Below are 27,223 nucleotides of genomic sequence, written 5' to 3' on the forward strand. Positions count from 1 at the left end.
AACAGTGACCACAATTCAGTAAGTTTTAAAGTACTGGTGGACAAGGATAAGAGTGGTCCGAGGATGAATGTGCTAAATTGGGGGAAGGCTAATTATAACAATATTAGGCGGGAACTGAAGAACATAGATTGGGGGCGGATGTTTGAGGGCAAATCAACATCTGACATGTGGGAGGCTTTCAAGTGTCAGTTGATAGGAATACAGGACAGGCATGTTCCTGTGAGGAAGAAAGATAAATACGGCAATTTTCGGGAACCTTGGATGACGAATGATATTGTAGGCCTCGTCAAAAAGAAAAAGGAGGCATTTGTCAGGGCTAAAAGGCTGGGAACAGACGAAGCCTGTGTGGCATATAAGGAAAGTAGGAAGGAACTTAAGCAGGGAGTCAGGAGGGCTAGAAGGGGTCATGAAAAGTCATTGGCAAATAGGGTTAAGGAAAATCCCAAGGCTGTTTACACTTACATAAAAAGCAAGAGGGTAGCCAGGGAAAGGGTTGGCCCACTGAAGGATAGGCAAGGGAATCTATGTGTGGAGCCAGAGGAAATGGGCGAGGTACTAAATGAATACTTTGCATCAGTATTCACCAAAGAGAAGGAATTGGTAGATGTTGAGTCTGGAGAAGGGGGTGTAGATAGCCTGGGTCACATTGTGATCCAAAAAGACGAGGTGTTGGGTGTCTTAAAAAATATTAAGGGAGATAAGTCCCCAGGGCCGGATGGGATCTACCCCAGAATACTGAAGGAGGCTGGAGAGGAAATTGCTGAGGCCTTGACAGAAATCTTTGGATCCTCGCTGTCTTCAGGGGATGTCCCGGAGGACTGGAGAATAGCCAATGTTGTTCCTCTGTTTAAGAAGGGTGGCAGGGATAATCCCGGGAACTACAGGCCGGTGAGCCTTACTTCAGTGGTAGGGAAATTACTGGAGAGAACTCTTCGAGACAGGATCTACTCCCATTTGGAAGCAAATGGACGTATTAGTGAGAGGCAGCACGGTTTTGTGAAGGGGAGGTCGTGTCTCACTAACTTGATAGAGTTTTTCGAGGAGGTCACTAAGATGATTGATGCAGGTAGGGCAGTAGATGTTGTCTATATGGACTTCAGTAAGGCCTTTGACAAGGTCCCTCATGGTAGACTAGTACAAAAGGTGAAGTCACACGGGATCAGGGGTGAACTGGCAAGGTGGATACAGAACTGGCTAGGCCATAGAAGGCAGAGGGTAGCAATGGAGGGATGCTTTTCTAATTGGAGGGCTGTGACCAGTGGTGTTCCACAGGGATCAGTGCTGGGACCTTTGCTCTTTGTAGTATATATAAATGATTTGGAGGAAAATGTAACTGGTCTGATTAGTAAGTTTGCAGACGACACAAAGGTTGGTGGAATTGCGGATAGCGATGAGGACTGTCTGAGGATACAGCAGGATTTAGATTGTCTGGAGACTTGGGCGGAGAGATGGCAGATGGAGTTTAACCTGGACAAATGTGAGGTAATGCATTTTGGAAGGGCTAATGCAGGTAGGGAATATACAGTGAATGGTAGAACCCTCAAGAGTATTGAAAGTCAAAGAGATCTAGGAGTACAGGTCCACAGATCACTGAAAGGGGCTACACAGGTGGAGAAGGTAGTCAAGAAGGCATACGGCATGCTTGCCTTCATTGGCCGGGGCATTGAGTATAAGAATTGGCAAGTCATGTTGCAGCTGTATAGAACCTTAGTTAGGCCACACTTGGAGTATAGTGTTCAATTCTGGTCGCCACACTACCAGAAGGATGTGGAGGCTTTAGAGAGGGTGCAGAAGAGATTTACCAGAATGTTGCCTGGTATGGAGGGCATAAGCTATGAGGAGCGATTGAATAAACTCGGTTTGTTCTCACTGGAACGAAGGAGGTTGAGGGGCGACCTGATAGAGGTATACAAAATTATGAGGGGCATAGACAGAGTGGATAGTCAGAGGCTTTTCCCCAGGGTAGAGGGGTCAATTACTAGGGGGCATAGGTTTAAGGTGAGAGGGGCAAAGTTTAGAGTAGATGTACGAGGCAAGTTTTTTACGCAGAGGGTAGTGGGTGCCTGGAACTCACTACCGGAGGAGGTAGTGGAAGCCGGGACGATAGGGACATTTAAGGGGCATCTTGACAAATATATGAATAGGATGGGAATAGAAGGATACGGACCCAGGAAGTGTAGAAGATTGTAGTTTAGTCGGGCAGTATGGTCGGCACGGGCTTGGAGGGCCGAAGGGCCTGTTCCTGTGCTGTACATTTCTTTGTTCTTTGTTCTTTGTTCTTTGTAGTCCAACTCTGGAAGGAGCCATATTATATCTGGTGCTATTATAGACGTATACCAATGCCTTCCCACTTCACATCCCACTTCTGCTTGGCCCAGCTCAAAACCTTCTTCACGAGTCAGCTGTGGAAGCAAACTATGACCATCCTTGTTCTAGGCTTCAGCCGAGTGATCGATGCATCTGTCCAGCTCATAAGAGCTCTTCCCCCTCCCCCATCAACTTAGCGAACATGTTCACAAAGTACTCAGTCGGCATCGCACTCTCCATTCCCTCGGGCAGACCCACGATCCTCAAATTTTGTCTCCTCGACCTGTTCTCCAGGCCCTCCACCTTGGCTCTTAGCCCTTTATTGACCTCCACAGCTCCTCGCCCATTGAGGTGAACTGGTCACTATGTTGCGACAATGCCTAATCCACCCCCTTCATCTTCTACCCTTGCTCCGCGCCTTGAATGACGTCTATCTTACTGAAACCTTTATCGGGGCAAGTGTTTCCATCCACTCTTTAAGCAAAGCTGTCATCTCACTCCGAAGCACCTCTAAATGCTTGGCGAACAGCCTTTCGAACTCCCCGTCACCACCTTGGTCAGAGTTTCAACCTAGATGGGAGTGGCCGGCGTGCTTTCACTCGCCCCTTGCTTCCCTGACCTTTCTTCTGGAACTTCGACATTCCACTGACTCCCATACCAACTCATTCAAAAAAAACCCTGAGACCGGGCCAAAAGCTCAAAAAAACAACCACTCTAGCAGGAGCCACCCAACATGCGACGACCTCCTCATGTCGCCTCTGGATGTCCTGGTCCAGGATTTTAACAAGGGTTTCTACCAAGATAACTTCAGGAAGACACTGAGTACTAAAGAATGCAGAAATGTCTGTGAATAATGCTCCATCTTATCAATATCCTAGAAAGCAAATCGCTTTGGACCAGCTGAAGCGTGGATTGGCACAGAGGAACGGTGACGTAAAGATGGAGTTGGAGCTGAAAAACGGATTCCCGAAGGAAGTCATTAACGGACCAGAGATGAATTTGAGGTAATGTCTTTTCGCATCCATTCGCAATAACTTCCATCATATTTCCAAGTCTACCCCTGAAGTTGCTAACAGATTTACAACTTACAAGTTCTTTGTAGGAACTTTGCTGTTCACAAACAGATTGGTACAAATGCCCACATAAGATAGTATTTACTTCTGTGAGGACTCTTGAGACAGTACTGACAGACAGGATAGAAGATGCTCTATGAATGTTAAACTCAATTTTGCCATATGTTATTAGATAGATCAAAACATGAACCCTCCCCAGCTCATATCACTTGGGCTAGTTCTCATGGTCCATACTGCCTCAAAATCACCCAGACTCCGTTATTAAAATTCAGCATGAACCAAAGTTTCAACCCTTAACTTACTGCTCGAGCAAACATTGTTGTTTCTTACTAGTTCTCTGGGGAACCATAACATATCTGTTGTGGAGCAAGACATTTACTGTACCGAATCCACCAAGGCTGTCGGTGGGAGTCCGACCCTGAATGTGAACTAGTGGATGTGTAAAGAGTTGTGTGGTGGCCCAATATGAACTCAAGGAATGGAAGTGGAAGTTGCTCTGTGGATGCTGATTAAGGGAAGTGTATGAATGTGAGTTTGTGCTGTAATTTGCATGTGAGTGGATGGTCACTCACACAAACACACTCACATACACGCACACTCGCACAAACACACATACAAATGAATTCACACACACACATACAAATGCACAAACACACACACATACATACAAATGGACTCGCACACAAACACAAACTCACACACACAAACACATACACAGACACAGTCACTGGCATAGTGATGCACTATCAATTACGACGAGACGAGAGTAGAGAGTAATCGAGGTTATGTTACGCAGAGATGTGGAGCCTCCCGCAGCTGCTGCAGAAATGGCTGCAGCTCGGAGACCCCACACATTTATACTCCGCCTACTGGGCTGAGCCAGCAGGCAGGAATCTACCCACGTACCTGTGGTACAAGGGTCTTACCGTAATACCCTCGTATTCAGTATATACAATACAACAGTGGTGACTACCACATTCACCCCTTGTTAAAAAAGAGTCCTGCGGGGGTGGTGGAAAACTATTTACATACAGGTTGTTTAAAATTTTAGAAAGAGTTTACAAATTTAGATGATCGGGCGCCTTGATCCGTCGTTGCGAGCGCCGCAGTTCTGGTGGTGATTCAGGGGTCGGCTCGGTCGTCGGTGACTCCGGGAGCGTGTCGACATCCTCTTCATCCCCGGGTGGGACCAAGGGGAGGACGGATCATCCTGGAACGGGGGTGTGGTGGGGTGTGCTGGGGGGAGGGAGAGTGGCGCCGGGGCAGCAGGGGGGGGTGTCTGTGTGGGGACCCAGCTGGCGCGAGGTCCCTGAGGGAGACTGTGTCTTGGCGGCCGTCGGGATACGCTACATAGGCGTACTGCAGGTTCGCGTGGAGTAGCTGTACCCTCAACCAACGGGTCCGCCTTGTGGAGCCGCACGTGCTTGCGGAGGAGAACGGGTCCTGGAGCTGGCAGCCATGTTGGGAGCGAAACCCCAGAGGTGGACTTCCTGGGGAAGGCAAAATGACGTTCATGGGGAGTTTCGTTAGTCGCCGTGCACAGGAGCGACCGAATGGAGTGAAGTGCGTAGGGCAGGACCTCCTGCCACGGGCGGCTGGGAGATTTCTGGACCGTAGGGCCAGCTGGACGGCCTTCCAGACCGTCCCATTCTCCCGCTCCACCTGCCCGTTTCCCCGGGGCTTGTAGCTGGTCGTCCTGCTCGAGGCAATGCCCCTGTTGAGCAGGTACTGGCGCAGCTCATCGCTCATAAATGAGGATCCCCGGTCGCCGTGGACGTAGGCAGGGAAACCGAACAGAGCGAAGATGGTGTTCAGGGCTTTGATGACGGTGGCAGACGTCATATCGGGGCATGGGATGGCGAAGGGGAATCCGGAATATTCGTCACCCACATTAAGAAAGTACGTGTTGCGGTCGGTGGAGGGGAGGGGGCCTTTGAAGTCCACGTTGAGGCGTTCAAAGGGGCGGGAGGCCTTCACCAGGCACGCACAGTCTGGCCGGCAGAAGCGCGGTTTACACTCCGCGCAGACCTGGCAGTCTCTGGTGATAACCCTGACTTCCTCGATGGAGTAGGGCAGATTGCGGGCCTTTATGAAATGATAAAAGCGGGTGATCCCTGGGTGACAGAGATCGTCGTGCAGGGTCTGGAGTCGGTCCGCTTGTGCGCTGGCACATGTACCTCGGGATAGGGCTTAATGCAAAATCTCGTAATTGTAGGTGGAGAGCTCGACCCTCCTTCTCAAGATCTTATCATTTTTGATCTTACCCCGCTGTGTGTTGTTAAACATGAAGGCAACTGATCGTTGGTCAGTGAGGAGTGTGAATCTCCTGCCGGCCAGGTAATGCCTCGAATGCCGCACAGCTTCAACGATAACTTGGGCCTCCTTTTCGACAGAGGAGTGCCGAATTTCAGAGGCATGGAGGGTGTGGGAAAAGAATGCCACGGGCCTGCCTGCCTGGTTGAGGGTGGCGGCCAGAGCGACGTCTGATGCATCGCTCTCGAATTGGAAAGGGAGCGTCTCGTCGACCGCGTACATCGCGGCCTTGGCGATGTCGGCCTTGATACTGTGGAGGCTTGGTGAGCCTTGGCCGTCAGTGGGAAAACGGTGGAGTGGATGAGTGGGGGGGGCTTCTCCGCATAGTTAGGGACCCACTGGGCGTAGTACGAGAAGAACCCCAGGCATTGTTTGAGGGCCTTGGGGCAGTGGGGGAGGGGCAGTTCCATGAGGGGGCGCATGCGATCAGGGTCGGGCCCTAGAACTCCGCTCTGAACCACATAGCCGAGGATGGCTCATCGGTTCGTGCTGAACACGCACTTCTCCTTGTTGTACGTTAGGTTGAGGAGTTTGGCAGTGTGGAGGAATTTGGAAAGGTTAGCGTCGTGGTCCTGCTGGTCGTGACCGCAGATGGTGACGTTATCCAGGTACGTGAAAGAGGCCAACAGTCCGTACTGGTCAATCATTCGGTCCATCTCCCGTTAGAAGACCGAGACCCCGTTAGTGATGCTGATGGGAACCCTAAAGAAGTGCTAAAGGCGGCCGTCTGCTTCAAACGCGGTGTACTAGCGGTCCGACTTGCGAATGGAGAGCTGGCGGTAGGCAGATTTCAGGTCTACTGTCGAGAAGACCTGGTACTGTGCAATCTGATTGACCATATCAGATATGCGTGGGAGGGGGTACACGTCGAGCTGCGTGTACCAATTGATGGTCTGACTGTAGTCAACGACCATCCTGTTTTTCTCCCCAGTTTTCACCACTACCACTTGGGCTCTCCAGAGGCTGGTGCTGGCCTCGATGATACCTTCCCGCAGTAGCCGCTGGACCTCCGACCTGATGAAGGTCTTGTCCTGGACACTGTACCGTCTGCTCTTGGTGGCGATGGGTTTGCAATCCGAGGTGAGGTTCACAAACAGGGAAGGTGGGTTGACCTTAAGGGTCGTGAGACCGCAGACAGGCCAAATTTCAGGGTTAGGCTCTGGAGATTGCACTGGAAGTTCAGGCCATGTAGCCATGCAGCGCAGAGGTTGGGGAGGACGTAGAGCCGGAAGCCGCTGAACTCTACGCCCTGGATGGTGAAGGTGGCAGTGCAATACCCCCGGATCGCCACCGGGTGGATGAAGCTCTCCGTGCTCCCGGAGTCCAGAAGGCAGGATATCTTGTGCCCGTCGACCTTCACTGTCGTCGACGCGGTCGCGATGTTGTGCGGTTGGGACTGGTCGATCGTGATGGAGACCAGGCGTGGCAGTCGGCGGCGGTTGCAGGCGATGAGCGGCCTGATGAGGTGCAGTAGTCCAGAGGCGGGGAAGATGGCGGCGCTCACGGGCCGCACGTGTCCTGAGGCAGGCAAGATGACGGCGCCCACGGGCCACACGTGTTGTGATGCGAGCAAGATGGAGGCGCCCACGGGCCACACGTGGTCTGAGGCGAGGAAGATGGCGGCGCCCACGGGTCGCACGTGGGGGGTGTAAGGACAATAGCGGCGATCGAGCGGGCCTGGTACACAGCAGTGAAATGTCCTTTCTTCCCGCAGGCTTTGCAGAGCGTGCTCCGTGCCGGGCAGCGCTGCCGGGGGTGTTTTGACTGTCCACAGAAGTAGCACTTGGGTCCCCCGGGGTTGGTTGGTTGCCGCGCGGTGCAGGCCTGGGGTTGGCTGGGGGAGGTCGCTGATGTGGTCCATGGTGGGGTGTTCGCTGTCGGGGTCCACGATGCGCAGGAGGGATGGGCCTTGCGGTCGGGCGCATACGTCTGTATATTGCGTGAGGTGACTGTGAGCGAGAGTGCTTGTTTCTTGGTCGCTGCGAGGTCGAGGGTAGCCCCTTCTAAGAGGCGCTGACGGATGTAGGCCGACCCTATGCCCGTAACGAACGCGTCTCCATGTAGCAGGTCAGAATGTTCAGCGCTCGAAATGGCCTGGCAATCGCAGTCTCTCACCAGGACGTGCAGGGCACGCCAGAAATCTTCCACAGACTCACCGGGGAGTTGATGCTGCGTGGACAGGAGGTGCCTGGCATAGATTTTGTTAGTCTGCTGATTGTAGTTCTCCTTCAGTAGTGCCATGGCCTCAGCGTAGGTCGGCGCGTCCCGGATGAGGGGAAAAATAGCGGCGCTCAGCCGCATGTAAAGGATCTGGAGCTTCTGTGCCTCGGGGCGTGGTTCAGTCGCAAATCCAATGTAAGCTTCAAAGCAAGCTAGCCAATGTGCGAAGGCCGACTTGGCGTTGTCTGCTTGAGGGTGCAGCTGCCAGCGATCAGGCTTGATGCGGAGATCCATCGTTGTAAAATCTCTGCGTAATAAATTGATGCACTATCAATTACGACAAGACGAGAGTAGAGAGTAATCGAGGCTTTACACATTTGACTCACGCTCACACTCAAATGCACACACGCACACATGATCATATATACACACACATGCTCACACAAATGCTCACACATATGTATTCACAATCACACTCACACGCAAACACATACATAAGATCATATGCACTCTATTACGGGACAGGTTTTAGAGAACCCGAAAGTGTATCATGGAATTCACCTGACCCATAACTTTAAATAGATTTTGGTTATGGGGAGCACAAGGGCCCACTTTACAGGTGTGCAACAGAGAGCGAAAGTGTTTAAACAAAAATCAATGTTTATTCTATGAATCCAGTTAACATTTTTAAACACACACAGTAAACATCTTCGCAACTATCAACTCAGAATGCTCCCCCCAAAGAATACATTACTCTATAAGTAACCCTTAATCTTTCCTTACAACACCATAAGACAAAAGACCCTTTTTACAGAAAGACAACAGGCTTAAATTCTCTACTGCGAGCAGTTATCACTGTTAAATTAGCAAGTGATCTGAAGGCATTCTTTTCATACAAAGAGAGATCAGAATTACACCTTGTTTCTCTGGATGCAGCTCCCAATCTGCAAAATGAAACTAAACACACACTGTAGCTGCCAGCCCAAAGCGAAAGTAAAACAGACAGACAGCCCAGCTCCACACACACTCTGATATCATTGCAGCTATTTGATAAACACCCATTTCTTCGAGGTACTCTCACATGACAACTCACATACACATGTACGCTCTCACACACACTCACGCAAGCACAAACACACACTCACATTTACACACACAGAACAGCACAGAACAGGCCCTTCGGCCCTCGATGTTGTGCCAAGCATTGCCCGAAACCAAGACCAAGCTATCCCACCCCCTGTCATTCTGGTGTGCTCCATGTGCCTATCCAATAACCACTTGAAAGTTCCTGAAGTGTCCGGCTCCACTATCACAGCAGGCAGTCCATTCCACACCCTAACCACTCTCTGAGTAAAGAGCCTACCTCGGACATCCCTCCTATATCTCCCACCCTGAATCTTATAGTTATGCCCCCTTGTAACAGCTACATCCACCCGAGGAAATAGTCTCTGAACGTCCACTCTATCTATTCCCCCTCATTATCTTATAAACCTCTATTAAGTCGCCTCTCATCCTCCTCCGCTCCAAAGAGAAAAGCCCTAGCTCCCTTAACCTTTCCTCATAAAACCTATCCTGCAAACCAGGCAGCATCCTGGTAAATCTCATTTGCACCCTTTCCAATGCTTCCACATCCTTCCTATAGTGAGGTGACCAGAACTGCACACAATACTCCAAATGTGGTCTCACCAGGGTCATGTACAGCTGCAGCATAACCCCGCGGCTCTTAAACTCAAGCCCCCGGTAATAAACGCTAACACACGGCTTCTTCACGGCTCTGTCCACTTGAGAGGCAACCTTCAGAGATCTATGGACATGAACCCCAAGATCTCTCTGTTCTTCCACATTCCTCAGAACACTGGCGTTGACCCTGTAATCCGCATTCAAATTGTTCTACCAAAATGAATCACCTCGCACTTACCAGGGTTAAACTCCATCTGCCATTTTTCAGCCCAGCTCTGCATCCTATCAATGTCTCTTTGCAGCCTACACAGCCCTCCACCTCATCCATTACTCCACCAATCTTGGTGTCATCAGCAAATTTACTGACTCACCCTTCAGCCCCCTCCTCCAAGTCATTGATAAAAATCACAAATAGCAGAGGACCCAGCACTGATCCCTGTGGTACACCGCTGGTAACTGGTCTCCAGTCTGAAAATTTTCCATCCACCACCACCCTCTGTCTTCGATGTGACAGCCAGTTACTTATCCAATTGGCCAAATTTCCATCTATCCCACACCTTACTTTCTTCATAGGCCGACCGTGGAGAACCTTATCAAACGCCTTACTAAAATCCATGTATACGACATCAACTGCTCTACCTTCATCTACACACTTAGTTACCGCCTCAAAGAATTCAATCAAATTTGTGAGGCAAGACTTACCCTTCACGAATCCGTGTTGACTATCCTGGATAAAGCTGCATCTTTCCAAATAATCATAAATCCTATCCTTCAGGACCTTTTTCATTAACTTACTGACCACCGAAGTAAGACTAACCGGCCTATAATTAACAGGGCCATTCCTCTTCCCTTTCTTGAATAGAGGAACAACATTCACCACTCTCCAGTCCTCTGGCACTATCCCCGTGGACAGTGAGGACCAAAAGATCAAAGCCAAAGGCTTTCCAATCCCATCCCTTGCGTCCCAAAGAATCCTTGGATATATCCCATCTGGCCCAGGGGACTTGTCGACCCTAAGGTTTTTCAAAATTACTAATACATCCTTCCTCAGAACATCTACCTCCTCCAGCCTACCGGGCTGTATCACACTCTCATCCTCAAAAACATGGCCCCTCTCCTTGGTGAACACTGAAGAAAAGTATTCATTCAACGCCTCTCCTATTTCTTCTGACTCCATGCACAAGTTCCCACTACTGTCCTTGACCGGCCCTAACCTCACCCGGTCATTCTTTTATTTCTCACATAAGAGTAAAAAGCCTTGGGGTTTTCCTTGATCCGACCCGCCAAGGACTTCTCATGCCCGCTCCTAGCTCTCGTAAGCCCTTTTTTTAGCTCATTCCTTGCTACCTTGTGACCCTCAAGCGACCCAACTGAACCTTGTTTTCTCATCCTTACATATGCCTCCTTTTTCCTCTTGACAAGGCATTCAACCTCTTTTGTGAACCATGGTTCCCTCACACGGCCATTTCCTCCCTGCCTGACAGGGACATACCTATCAAGGACACGCCGTATTTGTTCCTTGAACAAGCTCCACTTTTCATTTGTGCCTTTCCCTGACCGTTTCTGTTCCCATCTTATGCTCCCTAATTCTTGCCTAATCGCATCATAATTACCCCTCCCCCAATTATAAACCTTGCCCTGCCTTATGGCCCTATCCCTCTCCATTGCAATAGTGAAAGACACCGAATTGTGGTCACTATCTCCAAAGTGCTCTCCCACAAACAAATCTAACACTTGGCCCGGTTCATTACCCAGTACCAAATCCAATGTGCCCCCCCCCTCTTGTCAGCCTATCCACATATTGTGTCAGGAAACCCTCCTGCGCACACTGTACAAACACTGCTCCATCTGAAATGTTTGACCTATAGAGGTTCCAATCAATATTTGGAAAGTTAAAATCACCCATGACAATTACCCTGAGACGTCCACACCTATCCATAATCTGTTTTGCAATTTCTTCCTCCACATCTCTATTACTATTTGGGGGCCTATAGAAAACTCCTAACAACGTGACCGCTCATTTCCTATTTCTACCTTCGGCCCATATTACCTCAGTAGGCAGATCCCCTTCGAACTGCCTTTCTGCAGCCGTTAAACTATCCTTGATTAGCAATGCTACTCCTCCACCTCTTTTACCACGTTCCCTACTCTTACTGAAACATCTATACCCCGAACTTCCAACAACCATTCCTGTCCCTATTCTAACCATGTCTCCGTAATGGCCACAACATCGTAGTCCCAAGTACCAATCCACGCACCAGGTTCACCTACCTTATCCCGGATGTTCCTTGCATTGAAGTAGACACACTTCAACCCACCTTTCTGTCTGCCAGTACACTCCTGCGACCTTGATGCCCTCCTCAGTACCTCACTACTCTCAACACTGGCTTCTGGACTATAGCTCGTTTTCCCATCCCCCTGACAAATTAGTTTAAACCCCCCCCGAAGAGCCGTGGCGCATTTCCCTCTCAGGATATTGGTGCCCCTCTTGGTCAGGTGCAAACCGGTGCCACCTTCCCCAGAATGTGCTCCAATTATCCATGTAACTGAAACCCTCCCTCCTACACCATCCCTGCAGCCACGTGTTTATCTGCACTCTCTCCCTGTTCCTCACCTCGCTAGCACGTGGCACCGGCAACAAACCAGAGATGACAGCATGGTTTGTCCTGGCTCTCAGCTCCCACCCTAGCTCCCTAAATTCCTGTTTTAAATCCCCGTCCCTTCTCTTACCTATGTCATTGGTACCGATGTGTACCACGACTTGTGACTGTTCCCCCTCCCCTTAAGGATTCTGAAAACACGGTCCGAGACGTCACGGACCCTGGCACCCGGGAGGCAACATACTATCCGTGAGTCTCTTTCGTTGCCACAGAACCGTCTATCTGTCCCTCTAACTATCGAGTCCCCAATAACTATTGCTCTCCTGCTCTACCTCCTTCCCTTCTGAGCTACAGGGACGGACTCAGTGCTGGAGATCCGTTCACCGTGGCTTACCCCTTGTAGGTCATCCCCCTAAACAGTATCCAAAGCGGCATACTTGTTACTGAGGGGAACAACCACAGAGGATCCCTGCACTGACTGCTTCCTCCCAGCCCCTCTCACCGTCACCCATCTATCTTGATTCTTCGAAGTAATTACATCCCTGAAGTTACTATCTATGACCACCTCTGCCTCCCGAATGATCTGAAGTTCATCCAGCTCTAGTTCCCTAACGCTGTTTCTGAGGAGCTGAAGATGGGTGCACTTCCCACAGTTGAAATCAGCAGGGACACTGACGGCGTCCCTCACCTCAAACATTCTGCAGGAGGAACACTGCCTTCCCCTCTAGATAAAACAAGAAAAAGAAAGACAGAGCTTACCTGTTATTCACTCTACCCCTTAGGTTAGAGGAGGTGGAAGGGTGGGGGACACTACAAGTATAGTGTCTAGGGTTTAGGAACTGCCCAACTTAAATACAGGTAAAAATAAAACACTTAACCAGCAACCACTGTGCCCCGCACGAGAATAGCAATCAGCTGTTATGGGCCCGCGCAAACAATTTAAATCTTTACTCCTTACCCAGCAGTCACTCGGTCCTCACTCCGACCGGATTCAGCTGAAAACTCCCAACAGTATGTTTTTTAAAATTTACCCCCCTTCTCAGCAAGCACTCACTCAGCAACCACTGTGCTCCGCACGAGAACAGCAATCAGCTGTTATGGGCCCGCGCAAACAATTTAAATCTTTACTACTTACCCAGCAGTCACTCGGTCCTCACTCCAACCGTATTCAGCTAGAAACTCCCAACAGTAAGTTTTTAAAAACATTTACTCCCCTTCTCAGCAATCACTCACTCATCAACCACTGCGCCCTCAGAACACCTCAGGGAAAAGAAAAACTACTTACCAGTCACCAGCCAATCACTTACCTGCAGGTTGTGACGTCACGGTTCAATTCCTTTCTACTTCTACCTGCCCTCGAGTCTCCCTCTTGATCTTTACTCGGCTGGGATCCTTACAGTGATTGTTTTTCTTTGGTTGGTGGAGGAAGTAGGGAGGGAAACACTGAAGAAGTGTTTGGGGTTTAACTGTCACTTGACAACAGCTCCTCCAGAAACCACCTAACACATACTCATACAAACACACACAAACATACTCACATTTAATCACATATGCTCAAACACAATCACATGCACACACTCACACAAGCAATAGTGGTAGGGGATTCATTAGTTAGAGGAGCAGACAGGTGTTTCTGCAGATGTAGATGTAACTCCAGGATGGTGTGTTGCCTCATGGGACCAGGATCAGGGATGTCACTGAACGGCTGAAGGGGGTGAGGTTGGGGGGTGGTTAATAAGACAGAAGTTGTGGTTCACGTTGATACCAACGATATTGGTAGAATGAAGGATGAGGCCCTGCTTCAAGAATTGAGGGAGCGAGGTAGTAGACTTAAGAGAAAGATCTCAAAGGTTGTCATCTCTGGATTACTCCCAGTGCTATGTTCTAACGAGTACAGAAGTAGGAGAATAGGGAAGATGAATGCAGAGAGTCACAGAGGTTTACAGCATGGAAACAGGCCCTTCTGCCCAACCTGTCCATGCCGCCCAGTTTATAGCACTATGCATGTCCCAATTGCCCGCATTTGGCCCATATCCCTCTGTACTCATCTTTACCATTTAACTGTCTGTAAAAAAGGGTTTTAGATTGGTGGAAGGCTGATTTTATTAAAATAAGGCAGGATCTGGCCGAAGTGTGACTTTCATGCATCGGTGCAGACCCGATGGGCCAAAGTACCTCACTGTAATATGCAGCTTGCCTGAGCTACCCGAAGGGTTGGGATATAACCACTTCGCCTCGGAGACCTTAGTTGAGCGCCGTTCAGTACTGGTTTCCACAAACGGGGATCGGGCGGATTGGCACTTGGGGGGTATCTCCCTGGGGATCGGGGGCCTCTGGGTGGTTGGCCTTCAGGCAAGGTGGCACCCTGGCACTGCTGGTGCCACCAAGGCACCATGACACTGCCAGCCTGGCACCCTGGGTGCCCCTGAGATGAGGTGTTGGATCTCCTCCTGCGCTGAGGAGTTGTGGCGAGCAGAGCTCCTCAGTGCAGGAAACAGAAGGAAGTGTGGCCTTGGCGGGGCAACAGAGTCGATAGCATGGTCTTTCTCAGCGCTGTGAGCGCTGGAGACACCTGGCTAAACACGCTCAATATGGGACTCTTGCAATTCGGTTAGATCGCACCCCATGATTCTATGCGACACGCAGACATTGACACACATATGCACTCACGCTCACACACTCACACTCACTCACACACTCACTCACCCAAATACAATCACACAAACACACACACTCACAGAAACGCACATTCACAATCGCACATGCACACACAAATCATATGCGCGCACACGCACTCACATTCACACGATCACACTCAAATAATCACCTTTACACAATCACCCTCACACCCACACTCACATAATCAAACTCTCACACACACATTCAGGTACTCAATCATACGCACACACACATACACACATTCTTGCACTCACGCGCACACACACACACTCACAATCACACACACACAATGACACACATGCACACACAATCACACACACGCAATCACACCTTAACAATCACACTCTTGCACTCACACATAATGACACTTTCACACACACTCACACACACAAGCGTGCACACAATCACACTCTCGCACACACTCACATTCACACGCACACACAATCACATACAATCACATTCGCACTCAGAAACACAATCACATTCACGCACACACTCTCACACACACCCCTCACACAATCACACTCTTGCACTCACACACATAATGACACTTTCACACACACTCACACACACACACAATCGCGCACACAATCACCGTCTCGCACTAACACACATACACTCACAGAATCTAATCAAGTACATGGCTTCATGAAAAGGAAATTGTGTCTGACTAATTTATTAGAGTTGGGGGTACTTCTGCACGAAACGCAGGGGTGGCACAGTGGTTAGCATTGCTGCCTCACAGCGCCAGGGGTCCGGGCTCAATTCCAGCCTTGGGTGACACTGTGGAGTTTATACATTCTCCCCGTGTTTGCGTGGGTTTTTTCCGGATGCTCTGGTTTCCTCCCACCGTCCAAAGATGTAGAGGTTAGGTGGATTGGCCTTGATAAATTGCCCCTTAGGGTGCAAAATGTTAGGTGGGGTTACTGAGTTATGGGGATCGGATGGGAGCATGTGTCTAGGTGGAGTGCTCTTTTGGAGGGTCGGGACAGACTCATTGGGTCACATGGTTTCCTCCTGCACTGTAGGGATTCTATGATCCTATGAAAGCTGGCACACAAATGCAGAGGTAATCAGGAAAGCTAATGGAGTGTTGGCCCTTATTTCACTGTGGTTATAGTACAAGAGTAGGGAAGTCTTGCTGGAATTGTACAAGTTACTGGTGAGAACACATCCGGAGAACTGGGAGCAGTTTTGGTCCCCTTATTTAGGAAAGCTATTATTTCATTGGAGGTGGTTCATAGAAGATTCACTAGGATGATTCCCCGGTATATGAGCAAAGATTAAGCATTTTGGGACTCTACTCATTGGAATTTCGAAGAATGAGAGGTGCTGTCATTGAAACTTATAGGATTCTTAATGGGCTTGACAGGGTAAATGCTGAGAAGGTGTTTACCCTATAGGCCACCGAATGATAACATCACGGTCGGGTGGGCAATAAACCAGGAAATAACTGATGCATGTAAAAATGGTATGGCAATTATCATGGGGGATTTAAATCTCCATGTCGATTGGTAAAACCACATCGGTCAAGGCAGCCTTGAGGAGGAGGTCATAGAATGTATTCGTGACACTTTCCTCGAACAGTATGTAAGAGAATAGGGAGCAAGCTATCCTAGTGGGGAAAATGTTTGAATCTATCATCAGAGAAGAAATAGCTTGACATCTGGATAGAAATTGTCCCATTGGACAGACGCAGCATGGGTTCATGAAAGGCAGGTCATGCTTAAGAAATGTACTGGAATTCTTTAAGGACATATGAGCGCAATGGACAATGGGGAAACGGTGGTTGTGGTGTACCTGGATTTCAAGAAGGCATTCGACAAGATGCCGCACAGAAGACTACTGCATAAGATAAAGGTGCATGCATTACGGGTAATGTATTAGCATGGATAGAGGATTGGTTAAGTAACAGAAAGCGAGTGGAGATAAATGGGTGTTTTTCTGGTTGATGATCAGTGGCTAGTGGTGTCCCTTGGGGATCAGTTTTGGAACCACAACTGTTTACGATTTACATAGATGATTTGGAGTTGGGGACCAAGTGGAATGTGTCAAGGTTCGCAGATGACACTATGATGAATGGTAGAGTAAAGTGTGCAGAGGACACTGAAAGTTTGCAAAGGGATATAGATAGTTTACGTGAGTGGGCAAGGGTCTGTCAATGTTGGTAAATGTGAGGTAATCCATTTTGGTAGGAATAATAGCAAAATGCACTAATATTTAAGTGGTAAAAAATTGCAGCATGCTGCTGTGCAGAGGGACCTTGGTGTCCTTGTGCATGAGTCGCAAAAAGTTGGTTTGCAGGTGCAGCAGGTAATTAGGAAGGCAAATGGAATTTTACTTCATTGCCAGAGGGATGGAGTTTAAAAACAGGGAGGTTATGTGGCAGCTGTATAAAGTGCTGGTGAGGCCACACCTAGAGTACTGTGTACAGTTTTGGTCTCCTTACTTGAGAAGGGATGGACTGGCATTGGAGGGGGTGCAGAGGAGATTCACTAGGTTGATTCCGGAGTTGAGAGGATGGGCTTATGAGGACAGACTCAGTAGACTGGGACTATACTCATTGGAATTTAGAAGAATGAGGGGGGGATTTTATAGAAACGTATAAAATTATAAAGGGAATAGATAAGATAGAAGCACGGAGGTTGTTTCCACTGGTGGGTGAAACTAGAACTCGGGAGGGGGGTGGCATAGCCTCAAAATAAAGGGAAGTAGATTAAGGATTGAGTTGAGGAGGAACTTCTTCACCCAAAGGGTAGTGAATCTATCGGATTTCCTACCCAGTGAAGCAGTTGAGGCTGCCTCGTTGAATGCTTTTAAGGCAAAGATAGATAGATTTTTGAACAGTAAAGGAATTAAGGGTTATGGTGAGCGGGAGGGTAAGTGCAGCTGAGTCCACAAAAAGAACAGCTATGATCTTGTTGAATGGCGGAACAGGGTTTAGGGGCCATTTGGCCTACCCCTGCTCCTCATTCCTATGTTCTCATGGGAGAGTCAAGGACCAGAGGGCATAGTCTCAAAATAAACGTGTGCCAATTTAAGACTGAGATGAGGAGGATTTTCTTCTCTCAGAGGGTTGTCCTTGTCACAGAGTTGTGAAGGCAGAGTCATTGGGCGGGATTCTCCAAGCCACCAGTCAACCGGAGAATAGGTGTTTACTCCGAAACGGCCCACGACGCAGTTCCGACGGCGGTTACCGAATCTCCGCAAACCCAAAAGTTATGCGATCGCGGCAGGCGCCGCACGGCCCGGAGAATCGCGGGAGCTGGCCGGACAAGCAATTCTCCAGGCCCCCAATGTTGCTGCGCCTCGGATGGGCCGAAGTCCTGAAGGCGTGTTCCAAAGTCACGACGGCATGGTTCGAACCACCTATAAAAAATCTTCAGAGAGACGTGTTGGCTGACAAGGCGTCTGGAGGAGGTAGGGGTCGGCGTGGGGGACCTTTGGCTGGCAAAACGAACATGACCGTGGCAGCTGCGGGGGAGGGAGGCCTTCCAGGGTCGGGGGGAGTGGGGTGTCGGGGAAGGGGGGGGAGACAGTCGCGGTGACTGGGAACCACCTGCATGACAGGGCGGTGCCAACGCCATGGACGCCATTACAGTGGCCATGCTGATGGGCACACACCCCGGGCTCTGGCTGAGCGCAGGCCTCTCAGCCATTTGGATGGGTGCCGGACCCCTCACAGGGCACCCACCCAGCCGGCGACACCCACCGGCGGTTAGATCCAGGGCCGGACCCAAGACAGCCCCCAGTGCGGGCAGTGCCATTAAATGATGGCCTTGGCAGGAGGGACGGGCGACAGGATTTGAGGCACCGACGGGGCAGGGATGGGGCGTGGCTGGGGCGCGAGCTGCCAACCGGGGCGACCATGTAGCCCATGGCACCTGGTTGTGGAGGGGGTTATGCACCATGATGAAAATTTGTCTACCGACTTCCGGTTGCGGCGATGACCAGCTAAGCCGCACGTTTCGGCACCTCCCGTTTCAACGGACTTTTGGGCTCTTATCGGGAGCCCCAACGGAAATTTTTTACGGCCAAACCCAGTGTGAGGTGACAAAGGAAGAAGTCCCCCCGGGTGTGGATGGAAAGGAGCGACAGCAGTGTCCAGATTGCGGAGAATCCTCTGCACAGCAGAGAAGGGAAGGGCGAAGCAAGGTGGCGGCCGAGGGAGCCCAGATGGTATGGGGCCCGGAACAGCAGGAGTTCCTCCAACGATGTGTGGAGGAGCTCAAGAAAGAGGTGCTGGCGCCGATGTTACTGGCAATCGAGGGATTGAAGGAAACACAAAAGGTCCAGGCGATGGAACTCCGTGGAGTGAAGGCAAAGGCAGCCGAGAACGAAGACGAGATACAGGGCCTGGTGGTAAAAACGGAGACGCACAAAGCACTACATAAGAGGTGCATAGAAAGGCTGGAAGCCCTGGAGAACAGCTCGAGGAGGAAGAATCTAAGGATTTTAGGTCTTCCTGAAGGGACAGAGGGTGCTGATGCTGGGGCGTATGTGAGTACGATGCTCCATACTCTAATGGGAGCTGAGGCCCCAACGGGCCCCCTGGAAGTGGAGGGATCGTACCGGGTCCTTGTGAGAAGACCAAAGGCAGGGGAAACACAACGAGCAATAGTGGCGAGGTTCCACCGCTACAGGGACTAAGAGGACTACTGAGCTGGGCTAAGAGGACACGGAGCAGCAAGTGGGAGAACGCGGTGATACGCGTATATCAAGATTGGAATGCGGAGGTGGCGAGAAGGAGGGCGAGCTTCAATCGGGCCAAGGCACTGCTCCATAGGAAGAAAGTCAAATTTGGGATGCTGCAGCCGGCAAGATTGTGGGTCACACACCAGGGCAAACACCACTACTTCGAGACGGCGGAGGAGGCATGGACATTCATTCAGGAAGAGAAATTGGCCTAGACTTGATAAATTGATGTCTGGAGAGAGGTGGCACAGAAATGTAGTGGGGAGAGGGCTAATATGTAAGAATGTTGGACGGGGAATCTCCCCCCCCCCCCCCCCCGCGAGGGGGGACACACACGAAGAAATATGAGCGCCGGTGGAAAAGGGGACAGGGAAGGCGAATGAGGGAACTGCGCCATTAGGGGCGGGGCCGAGAGGGGAGCGCGGGTTTTTTCCCGCGCTATGGAAATTGAGGCGGGAAAAAGGGCGCAGGAGGGAAGGGGGCCTCACACATAGGGAGGTCAAAGGATAAACGGGGGAAGCCGAGGTCAGCCAGAGTTAGCTGACTCCCGAAAGCAATATGGGGGGAGCAATCAAGCTAGAGGGGAATCTAGCGGGGGGGGGGGGGAGGGATTAACTGGGTTGCTGCTGCTGAGAGTAAGGGGGAACTGATACGAGACTAGGTGGTCGGGACGGGAGGGCGCCGTCTGGGGACAGACGGGTGCGTGGGACCTGGGTGAGGAACTGGCTTAAAAAAGGGGATGGCTAGTCGACGAGGGGGGGGTGGTAAATGGCCTCCCAACCCGACTGATCACGTGGAATGTGAGAGGTTTAAATGGGCCGATTAAGAGGGCAAGGGTGTTTGCGCACTTAACCACGTCCGCCTTCAGTCTCTTTATGCTCCAGGAGACGCACCTGAAATTGGCGGATCAGGTTAGACTGAGGAAAGGATGGGTGGGGCAGGTATTCCACTCAGGGTTAGATGCGAAAAACAGAGGGGTGGCAATACTGGTGGGGAAACGGCTAAGTTCGAGGCTAAGACCATAGTGGTGGATAGTGGGGGCAGGTACGTGATGGTGAGTGGCAGATTGCAAGGGGAGGCGGTGGTGCTGGTGAACGTATACGCCCCGAACTGGGATGACGCGGGATTCATGAAGCGAATGCTGGGACGTATCCCGGACCTGGAGGCGGGAAGCTTGGTAATGGGGGGGGATTTTAACAGTGCTGGACCCAGGGCTGGACCGGTCCAGATCCAGGACCGGGAGAAGGCCGGCAGCGGCCAAGGTGCTTAAGGGATTTATGGAGCAGATGGGAGGGGTAGATCCGTGGAGATTTGCTAGTCCGATGGGGAAAGAGTTTTTTTCCTTCTCCCACGTCCATAAAGTATATTCCCGGATAGACTTTTTTGTCTTGGGAAGGGCGCTGATCCCGAAAGTGGCAGGAATGGAGTACTCGGCTACAGCCGTTTCAGATCACGCCCCACATTGGGTGGATCTGGATCTAGGAGAAGAAAGGAGCAGCGCCCACTTTGGAGATTAGACATGGGACTACTGGCGGACGAGGAGGTATGCGGAAGGGTGAGGGGATGCATCGAAAGATACCTGGAGGTTAATGATGGTGGGGAGGTCCAGGTGGGGGTAGTATGGGAAGCGCTGAAGGCGGTGGTTAGAGGAGAGCTGATTTCCATTAGAGCCCACAACGGGAAACAAGAGGGTAAAGAAAGAGAGAGATTGGTTGGAGAAATTCTGAGGGTGGATAGGCAGTATGCGGAGGTCCCGGATGAAGGGCTATACAAGGAAAGACGAAGACTACAGACGGAGTTTGACCTGCTGACCACGGGAAAGGCGGAGACACAGTGGAGGAAGGCACAGGGAATACAATATGAATATGGGGAAAAGGCGAGTCGGCTGCTGGCCCAACAACTTCGAAAGAGGGGGGCGGCGAGACAAATCGGAGGAATTAGTGACGAAACAGGAAAGATGGAGCAGAGAGCAGGGAAAGTGAACGAGGTGTTCAAGACGTTTTATGAGAGGTTGTATAAGTCCCAACCCCCGGACGGGAAAGAGGGAATGATACACTTTTTGGACCAGCTGGAGTTCCCGAGGGTGGAGGGGCAGGAGGTGGCAGGTCTTGGGGCGCAGATTGAGGTGGAGGAGGTGATCAAAGGAATTGGGAATATGCAAGCAGGGAAGGCCCCGGGACCAGATGGGTTCCCGGTGGAATTTTACAGGAAGTATATGGACCTGCTGGCCCCGCTTCTGGCGAGAACCTTCAATGAGGCTAAGGAAAGGGGGACATTACCCCCGACAATGTCGGAGGTGATGATATCGTTAATTCTGAAACGAGACAAAGACCCGCTGCAGTGTGGGTCATACAGGCCCATCTCCCTCCTAAACGTAGATGCCAAGCTGCTGGCCAAAGTGATGGCGACAAGGATAGAGGAGTGCGTCCCAGGGGTGGTACATGACGACCAGACAGGGTTTGTTAAAGGGAGACAATTGAACGCCAATATACGAAGGTTGCTGGGGGTGATGATGATGCCCCCACCGGAGGGGGAGGCAGAGATAGTGGTGGCGATGGATGCAGAGAAGGCATTCGATAGAGTGGAGTGGGACTATTTGTGGGAGGTGCTGAAGAGATTTGGGTTGGGGAGGGGTTCATTAGATGGGTTAGACTCCTGTACGGGGCCCCGGTGGCAAGCGTTGTTACAAATAGGCAAAGATCGGGTTACTTCCGATTACATAGGGGTACAAGACAGGGGTGCCCCCTGTCCCCGTTACTATTCGCGTTGGCAATTGAGCCATTGGCCATAGCGCTGAGGGACTCTAAGAAGTGGAGGGGGGTGCTTAGAGGTGGAGAGGAACATCGAGTGTCACTGTATGCAGACGATTTACTGCTATATGTGGCGGACCCAGTAGAGGGGATGCCAGAGGTAATGCATCAGGGAGTTTGGAGAGTTCTCGGGATATAAATTAAATATGGGAAAGAGCGAACTTTTTGTGATGCACCCCGGGGAACAGGGCAGGGGGATAGATGCTCTGCCGCTGAGGAGAGTGACAGGAAATTTTCGATACCTGGGGATTCAGGTGACCAGGAACTGGGGAACCCTACACAAACTTAACCTGACGCGACTGGTAGAGCAGATGGAGGAGGACTTTAGGAGGTGGGATATGGTGCCCCTGTCATTGGCGGGCAGAGTACAGGCGGTCAAGATCCCGAGGTTTCTTTTCATGTTTCAGTGCCTCCCCATCCTGATTACTAAGGCCCTCTTTTAAAAAAAATAGATAGGAGCATTACGAGCTTTGTATGGGCGGGAAAGACCCCGAGGGTAAAGAGGTTCCTGCAGCGCAGTAGGGACAGAGGGGGATTGGCCCTGCCGAGTCTGAGTGACTACTATTGGGCCGCTAATGTGTCGATGGTTTGTAAGTGGATGAGGGAAGAGGATGGTGCGGCGTGGAAAAGGCTGGAGATGGCGTCCTGTAAGGGAACAAGCCTGAAAGCGCTGGCGACGGCACCGCTACCGTTCTCCCCGAAAAGGTACACCACAAACCCAGTGGTGGTGGCGACCTTGAAGATCTGGGGGCAGTGGAGATGACACAGAGGAGTGACGGGTGCCTCGGTGTGGTCCCCGATAAGGAATAACCACAGGTTCGTCCCGGGGAGGATAGATGGGGGATTTCAATGTTGGCAGCGAGCAGGAATTAGGAAGCTGAAGGACCTGTTTGTGGACGGGACGTTTGCGAGTTTGGGAGCATTGGAAGAAAAATATAAGTTGCCACCAGGGAATGCTTTCCGATACATGCAAGTGAGGCATTTACGAGGCAACAGGTGAGGGAATTTCCGCAGCTCCCGACGCAAGGGATCCATTATAGTGATTTCGGGGGCATGGGTTGGAGAAGGTAAAGTGTCGGAAATACACAGGGAGATGAGAGATGAGGGGGAGACGATGGTAGAGGAGCTGAAGGGAAAATGGGAAGAGGAGCTGGGGGAAGAAATTGAGGAGGGGCTGTGGGCAGATGCCCTAAGCAGGGTAAATTCCTCGTCCTCATGTGCCAGGCTTAGCCTGATTCAATTTAAGGTTCTACACAGGGCGCATATGACGGGAGCAAGACTGAGCAGGTTTTTTGGGGTGGAGGATAGATGTGGGAGGTGCTCGGGAAGCTCTGCGAACCACACCCACATGTTCTGGTCGTGTCCGGCACTGCATGAGTTCTGGGAGGGTGTGGCAAGAGTGGTCTCAAAGGTGGTGGGGGTCCGGGTCAAACCAAGCTGGGGGTTAGCTATATTTGGGGTTGCCAAAGAACCGGGCGTGCAGGAGACGAAAGAGGCCGGCGTTCTGGCCTTTGCGTCCCTAGTAGCCCGGCGAAGGATTCTACTCATGTGGAAAGAAGCGAAACCCCCGGGCTCGGAGGCCTGGATAAACGACATGGCAGGGTTCATAAGACTGGAGCATTTTATGAAAAATGTCATAAAATATATTTCAAAAAAAAGAAAATTTGTCTACCGCCACTCCCTGCAGATCATAATGTTTGGGCATCTTCCAGCGATGTTGGCTGCCATGGCGGGGGCCTCTGCCCTGCATGAGAGCAGGAGCAGGGGCGTCACAGAGAGGAGACGGAGGCTGCAGCAGAGGAGCCGGCTGCAGAGGGGCAGGTGGCAGCCGCTCAGGCTGGAGGGCCGCCCGCTCAACAAGCGGAGGAGGAGGACTAAGACGAGGGGGAGCCACAGGATGAGGATGCCGATCAGGAGGAAGGGGAGGGGTGTAGGGTGAGGTGGTGCCACGAAGGTGCCTGATGAGGCCATGTGTGTACCGGCGCCGCATGTCCTTCGAGGATCTCCTGGACCGGGCATGCAGGAGGAGACTCCTGATGAGCTGGGAAACCGTCGCCCATATCTGCCACATGATGGCACACCTGGTACCGCGTGGGACTGGGGGGGGGAGACACCCTCTCCCGGTCGGCCTCAACTTCTATGCAATGGGATCGTTCCAGTCGCCAAGTGGTGACCTGTCCGGCACCTTGCAGGCATCAGTGCAGTGACTGATGCCCTGTATGACCTTGCGGACCGCTACATTCATTCCCTGTGGATCGTGCCCACCAAGACGACCGGACAGCAGGCTTCGCTGCCATTGCCAGGATACCCATGGTACAGGGGGTAATTGATGGGGTGCACGTCGCCTGCAGCCACCATCGTATAACAGTCTATGACCGTTCAGGTGGTCTGTGACTACCAGATGAAGATCCGGCACGTCTGCGCCCGATACCCCGGCAATGTGCATGGCTCGTTTATCCTGGCAGAATCATTCACCCCCGCCATGTTCAATTGACACCCCCTCGGCTGCGGGGCTGGTTGTTGGGGACAGAGGTTACCCGTTGCGGTCGTGGCTGATGACGCCTATACGGAGGCCACAGACCGACGCGGAGAACCGCTACAATGAGGCCCATTATGCGACCGGGTTTGTGGTCGAGAGGTGCTTTGGGATGCTGAAGATGCGCTTCAGGTGCCTGGACCGCTGTAGAGGGGCCCTCCAGTACGACTGAAGGAGGGTCGGCCACATCGTTGTGGTCTGCTGCGTCCTCCACAATATAGCCCATCAGAGGGGCGATGTGCTGGAGGAGGAGGAGGGGGAGGATCATGAGGAAGGTCACGCCTCCAAATGAGGAGGAGGAGAAGGAGGAGGACGGGGGAGGTAATGTACGGGGCATGGTGGCTGGACATGGACAGAAGGCTGCACTATGCCACCGGCAGGTCCAGTGAGCACGGGACTGTTTAATTGCCACACGTTACACCAACTAGGTGTGGGGGGGCTGCTGTTGAGCAGGGTCACGGACACAGTACGGCATTACCTCATCACCCACCACCCTCACCTCCCCCACCACTGACTAACCTTAGCTCCCACACCACCGCATCAACCGCATGCACACCACCCCTCCATGACACATCCACCTGCAGCACTACGGGCTGGGCTCTCACAGTTGCTAATGAAAGCGGGTCTGGTCCATGCCATGGGGATGGACTGCCTGCTCTGCGATGAGCTCTGAGCTCTACATCGTTAGACAATGTCTGACTCATTGCCACAGTAACACCCTCCACCTGGGTGGTCCCTGTATGTGGGCTGGACACTCCATCACATGGTCCTGTCGTTTTGCTGGGTAGTGGGGTGGTGTGGACGTCCAGGGGGGGGGGCGCACATCAAACCCACTGGAGCTCAATGTTTCATCACCCCTCACCCACAGTGGCACTCAGTTCCTGACTCACCCCTGCACACATCAGTCAGAGCACAGAGGCAGCTTTCATCGGTGGTACAGTGTATTTAATTACAAACGTTATATACATGTGCCCTAGCCCTTATAACTAAGCTGTGCTCTACACCCATGGCAACTTACTAGGTGTCTAACTTCCTGGCCTTATGGCCCTATCACTAAGTCCCGGCGGTTCCCCAGACTGTACAGCAGGAGTAGAGGCGGACTGCTGAGACTCCTGCCCTGTGACTAGGATGGCCGTTGGCACTCGTTTCCTAGGGCGGCCTTGCCTGGATGGGCCAGGCTGCTCCTCAAGCGTCTAGCTGGTGTGGTGCCACCCTGTTCTGCCCGCTGCCCACCAGATTCACCAGGGACGGTAGGCGGGGGGGGGGGAGTACGAGGTACAACGGTGTTCCGGGACCTTCCCTGCAGGAGTCACCGGCACCGGCCCCAGCACCTCCTCCTTCCTCGGGGTGCCCGATGGGCCCTGGGCTTCTCCATGGGACGGGGGTGCGAGTGGAGCCATCCCCCGAAGCACCCTTGAAACCTGGCGCTGCCAGTCCTGGAGGCCCGATCTGGTATCGACCAGGGTCTATACATTAACGGCCCTGCCTGGGACTGTGCCATCTCCCTCTGGGTCTGTGCGATGCTGGCAAGCCCCTGAGTAATGCTACCTATGCTCTCAGTGATGGCCTTCTGAGACTGGGCCATGGCCTGCTGAGTCTGGGCCACAAAGAGGAGCGCCACTGTGATCTGCAGCTGGCTCTGGTTCATGGCTGCCTGTGAGTGGGCAGCCCTGTCTTGGGCCAGGGACACCGCCTGCACATAAAGCCCCAGGCATTGCATAACCTGACCCATGTCCGACACCGTCGTCCCCATTGCCTCGACCGCGGACGCCACCCGTGCGGTTTTGGCCTGGGTGGCACGCATGACCGGTACCACCCCCTGCTCCTGCACGCGGATGCATTCCTCCACCTGCGTCTGCAGGTGCTGGAAGCCAGCCGTCATCCTCTTCTCTCGTCCCTGGGTCTCTGACTGCATTGGGTCTATGGGTGGGTGTGGAAATTCCAGGAACCCGGGACCCATCTGGGTGGCAGCTGGTTTCCGACTGTCCGGCCCTTCGGCTGCTCCTACCTCCAACTGCTGTACCAGTACGGCTGTGTGGTGCTCACCAGTAAGTGTCCCAGAAGCCTCATCATTAAAGAGACCAACCGAGGTGATAGTCTCTGCAATGGTGTAGGATATAGCAGTGAGGTGATAGCCTCTAAGGGTGTAGGAGATAGCAGTGACGGAAAGTCTGTGTCCTCATCAGAGCCAATGTCCGGGGTTTCCTGTGTTGTTTTGTGGTGCATTCCTGATCCCGGTGTGTTTGTCCCCTGTGTGTCCGTCCTCTATGTGCAGAGCAGGCTCGAGGGGCTGAATGGCCAACTCCTGTTCCTATTTCTTATGGTCTAAGTATTGTTTATTCATACATTCAAACCCGGGGAATGGTCATA

General features: G+C 51.8%; 1 protein-coding gene across 3 annotated transcripts in view; it reads left to right on the plus strand.

Moving 5' to 3' along the window:
• efcab12 (EF-hand calcium binding domain 12) overlaps positions 1-27,223 on the plus strand; it is a 226,859-nt gene that overhangs the window by 144,552 nt on the left and 55,084 nt on the right. For all 3 annotated transcript variants that reach the window (XM_072471972.1, XM_072471973.1, XM_072471971.1), the window contains one exon: positions 3,186-3,311. In XM_072471972.1, coding sequence (XP_072328073.1) covers positions 3,186-3,311 — 126 coding nt within the window. The remainder of the gene's footprint in view (positions 1-3,185; positions 3,312-27,223) is intronic.

The sequence above is a fragment of the Scyliorhinus torazame genome, chromosome 13 (assembly GCF_047496885.1).
Source record: "Scyliorhinus torazame isolate Kashiwa2021f chromosome 13, sScyTor2.1, whole genome shotgun sequence".
Taxonomy (NCBI): domain Eukaryota; kingdom Metazoa; phylum Chordata; class Chondrichthyes; order Carcharhiniformes; family Scyliorhinidae; genus Scyliorhinus; species Scyliorhinus torazame.